We start from the raw sequence: 4,299 nt of genomic DNA on the forward strand, positions 1-4,299 counted from the left end.
CCCCCCCCAAACACTCACCAAAGTGTTTGATCTGCTTCTCGTATCGCTCCACAAACGTTTTGTGTTTCTTCTCCTTCTGCTCTTCCGTCTCCTCCTTTTCCTCGGGTTTCACATTGAAAACACTCTGGGAAGGGGAAGGAACCCGGGAATGATTTGGGGGGACCCCCAGAGGCTCGGGGGGACCCTCGGGGGGCTCCCCAGACCCACCTTGCTGAACCCGTCCTTGCTGAGGGTGTCGACGTTCCAGGGCATGTTCTTCTCCTTCTTCCTCAGCTCCTCCAGCTTGTTCTCCCAACTCTTCTCCTCGTTCTTCAGCTGCTGGGCCTCGGCCTGGAGCTTCTCCAGCTCCCCTTTCCCGCTGCCCGGCTCCGCCACCTCCAGCTCCTTCATCTTCTTCTGGCACTCGGCGAGTTTGCGTTTGCACTCCCGGCAGCCTTTATCCAGCTCCTCCTTCTCCTTCTGGAACTGCTCCATCCGCTCCACTCGGGCCTGGAGGGCGGGAAACGCGGTGGGAATGAGGCTGGAACGTCGTTAATTTGCCATTCCCAGAACCCCGGGATGGCCCCAGGGCTCTCCCGGATCCGTTATCCCTCGGGAAGCTGCTCTGAGGGGAGACAACACCCCCAAAACACCCCCAAAACACTCCCAAAACACTCCCAAAACACTCCCAAAACACCCCCAAAACACCCCCAGTTAGGGAAACGCTGCAGCTTCTCCACACAATATTTTGTTAAAATTGGGAAGGAACAGCACCTTCTCCATGGAAAACAGGGAATCACTGTGGGATTCTGGCGCTTCCAAGACCCCGTGAATTCAGTCCAAGCCCTTGAAGGTGTCACTGCCCATCCTGGGGGAATCTGGGGGGGTCTTTGCCTCCCCTGGGGAGCCCCCAAAGTGCTTCCCAAGGGAACAAGTTGTCCCAAGGGACGTGGCCAGGACTGGGGGGATGGAGCAGGAACCCCTTGGAGGGAGAACAACCCCCTCTTCTTCCCCTTCCCCTTGGGAACCCCAGAGCCGGTCCTATGGGAATGTGGGGGGGAAAGGGAGAGCCCCTGTCCCATGCGGGGGTCCCTGGGACTGGCTGCCATGGGGACAGGAGAACATAGCCCTCCCTTTCACTTTTCCTTTCCCTTGGGAATCCCAGAGCCGGTCCTACGGGAAAAAGGGAAGCATAGGGGGAGTCCCCCCCTCATGGAGGGGTCCTGGGACTGGCTGCCAGGGGGACAGGAGAACACCCCCCCCTCTTTCCCTTTCCCCTTCCCCACGGGAATCCCAGGCCCGGTCTCCATAGGAACGGGGCCCTCCCGGAAGGCGGGGAGGGAGGGAGGTGAACGGGTTGGGAACCAGGCCCGGGGCGCAGGGGACGATGGCGCAGGCCGGGCGCGGCCTCACCTGGTGCCGCCATCGGAAGAGGCTGGCGGTGTCGATGTTGGGGTGGGTCTCGTCCTCGTCGTCCGAGACCTCGATGTGGTCCCACACGCTGTAATCCACCATGGCCGCGACCCTCCGGCCCCCGCCCGCGCCCGACGCGCTTCCGCCCGCACCTGACGCGCTTCCGGGCCGCCCTCACCGCCCCTCTGCGCCTGCGCACGCCCCGCCCGCACCGCCCGCCCTGCCCGCTTCAAAGATGGCGGCGGCCTTAAAGGGGCAGCGCCGCTTCTTACGCAGCTCTTTATCCGCGGCGTTGAGGCGCTGGTTTAGAGGGTTTATGTTGAAGGAAAAGCCGCCTTTTCCATGATTTTAAGGGATTGAGTTAAAGGAAAACCCACTTTTTCTGTGATATTCAGGGTTTCAATGGAAGGAAAGCCCACCTTCTGCGTGTTTTGAAGGGTTAAACTGAAGGAAAACTGCCTTTTCTATGGTTTAGGGGTTTCAATTGGAGGAAAAACACCTTTTCCATTATTTTCAGGGTTAAAATGGAGGAAAACTACCTTTTCTGCTTTTTCTGTGTTTCTTGAGGGAGAGGCATTTAGGGATCTAAACTGAGATGGGATCCTCCATTTTCACCATTTTAAGGGCTTAAACTGAGGGGAAATTCCCCTTTGAGGGATTGAAACTGAGGGAAAACCCTCTTTTTCTGTTATTTTGGGGGGTTAAACTGAGCAGGGAAAAGGGAAGGAAATGTGAGGAGAAAAGGGCGGGAAACATGAGGAGAAAAGGGCGGGAAACGTGAGGGGAAAAGGGCGGGAAACGTGAGGGGGAAAGGGCGGGAAACGTGAGGAGAAAAGGGCGGGAAATGTGAGGGGAAAAGGGCGGGAAACGTGAGGGGAAAAGGGCGGGAAATGTGAGGGGAAAAGGGCGGGAAACGTGAGGGGGAAATGGCGGGAAACATGAGGGGAAAAGGGCGGGAAACATGAGGGGAAAGGGTGGGGGTCTCGCAGCCCTCTGGTGCATGACCCTCCCCACAAAAACACATCAAATTCCAACTTTTAAAATTTTTTATTGATTTTTTTTTTCCATGAAAAATACAAAGAGTCGAGTCCAGGGGGAGGGCCGGGGGGGGTCCCGGTCCCCTCCGGGGGTCCCGCGGTGCCACAGGGGGGGTCCCCGGGCACGTTTTGTCCCCTCGCTGGGCCCCCCCAAAAATTGGCCGGGGCTGAGGTGGGGACCCCTTATTGCTACTGAATTGGGGGTCCCCCCGTCTCCCCCCAAATTCCAGGACTGGATCCCTGGGAAAGGGGGTGGGGGTCAGAGTTTGGGGGGTGACGGCGGATCCGGACACGGGGGTCCCTCCTAAATATTTATATTAATAATAATTAAAACTACAAGAAGCTTCACACAGGCACGACACAAAAAAAACCCAAGAGCCAGGAGGGGCTTGGGGAGGGGTCCCAGGGGGAAAAAGAGGGTCCTGGGAGGGTCCCAGGATTGGGGAAAAGCAGGGAAGAATTGGAAATAAATCGGAAATAAACCACCGAAAAGCGAGAAATTATCCCGATGGCGAAGGGAAAATAAATAAGAATCGCAATAATAATAACAACAACAACAATAATTAATAATAATAATTAATAAGAAGAATAATAATTAAGAATAATTAAGAATAATAACAATTATAATGAGGACAGGAGACTCGGGGTTGGGGGTTTGGAGTTGGGGGGGAAGGTCCGCCTGTGTTTTGGCCAGGACGCTCCAAGTGGCCAAACCCCAGCGAGCAGAGGAATCTGGGGCAAAAAATGCCCATTTTGGGGTATTTGGGGAAGGCGGGGGGGGGGGAAGCGTGACAAGACACATCCCTCCGGCCAAAATTTTGGGGGTTCCAGAGGGAATCCCTGAAATTTTAGTTCCACTGACCCCCCAAAACACGCCGTGACCCCACTTGGGGGTTAAAAGCTGCTTCCAAGGAACTTGGGGGCCACAAAACAGGATCCCACCCCCTCTGGAAAGGCGATTTTGGGGATCTTTTGGGGGGACATTTTTAATATTCTGTTATAAAAATAGATGGATTTGGGTCTGTGGCTCCCGAGGAGTCGCCGCTCCCCACGTCGGTGGCGCTCCTGGTTACCTGGTAACGGGTGTCTAATTAAACATGGGATTAACCCTTATTTTTTGTTCTTTCTCCCCAAAAATTCCTCCCCCTCCCCAGAAAAATTAAGGAAAAACATGGAAAGAAGGAGAGAGCGAGCAGAGACCTCCCCCCTGCCCCCCCCTGCCCCGTGGAGTCCTGGAGTGGAGGGAAGGGGGGGGCACAGCCCCCACTCGGCACCTGGACACACCTGGATCAGGTGAGGGGGGGGCACCGCTCCAGGTGGTCCGGCCACCGCCGGAGTGGTGGGTTTCGGGGTACCTGGGGGGGGTCCCAGGTGTGTCCGCAGTGTCCGGGGGGGTCTCCAGGCTTTCCAGGGCCCCCCCGAGTGTCCTGGAACACCTGGAGGAGTCCCCGGGACAGGTGAGGGTGCGTCAGGTGTCCCCTCGGTGTCCTCAGAGCCACGAGGGGGTCCCCGAGGTCTCCAGGGTGTCCTTGGTGCTCACAGGGGGCGATTCCCGAGGTCTCCGGGTGGGTTTCTCCACCCTGAAGACCCAGGGTGTCCTTGGTGCCCATGGAGGGGGTGCCCGAGGTCCCCGAGACGTCCCGCTGGGTTTCTCCGTGGTCTCCAGGGTGTCCTTGGTGCTCACGGGGGGTCCCCAAGGTCTCCAGGTCTCCAGCTGAGTTTTCCCATGGTCTCCATGGTGCTCGTGGGAGATCCCTGAAGGTCCCCGAGGCCTCCAGTTGGGTTTCTCCATGATCTCCATGGTGCTCATGGCTGATCCCTGAAGGTCTCCAGTTGGGTTTCTCCATGATCTCCATGGTGCTCGTGGGAG

At 57.2% G+C, this 4,299-nt stretch overlaps 1 protein-coding gene across 1 annotated transcript; it reads right to left on the reverse strand.

Annotated features, from left to right (window-relative positions):
* Positions 1–7: 7 nt before the first annotated feature.
* CDC37 (cell division cycle 37) lies at positions 8–1,545 on the reverse strand (the record flags this gene model as incomplete). Its single annotated transcript, XM_027632732.1, has 3 exons — positions 1,393–1,545; positions 208–489; positions 8–124 (listed from the first exon to the last, which is right to left on the reverse strand). Coding segments are annotated over exons 1-3 (501 nt in total), but the record flags the coding sequence as incomplete, so codon positions are not given.
* Between the last annotated feature and the right edge of the window lie 2,754 nt (positions 1,546–4,299).

Source organism: Corapipo altera, unplaced genomic scaffold, assembly GCF_003945725.1.
Source record: "Corapipo altera isolate COAL_440 unplaced genomic scaffold, ASM394572v1 60132, whole genome shotgun sequence".
NCBI lineage: Eukaryota > Metazoa > Chordata > Aves > Passeriformes > Pipridae > Corapipo > Corapipo altera.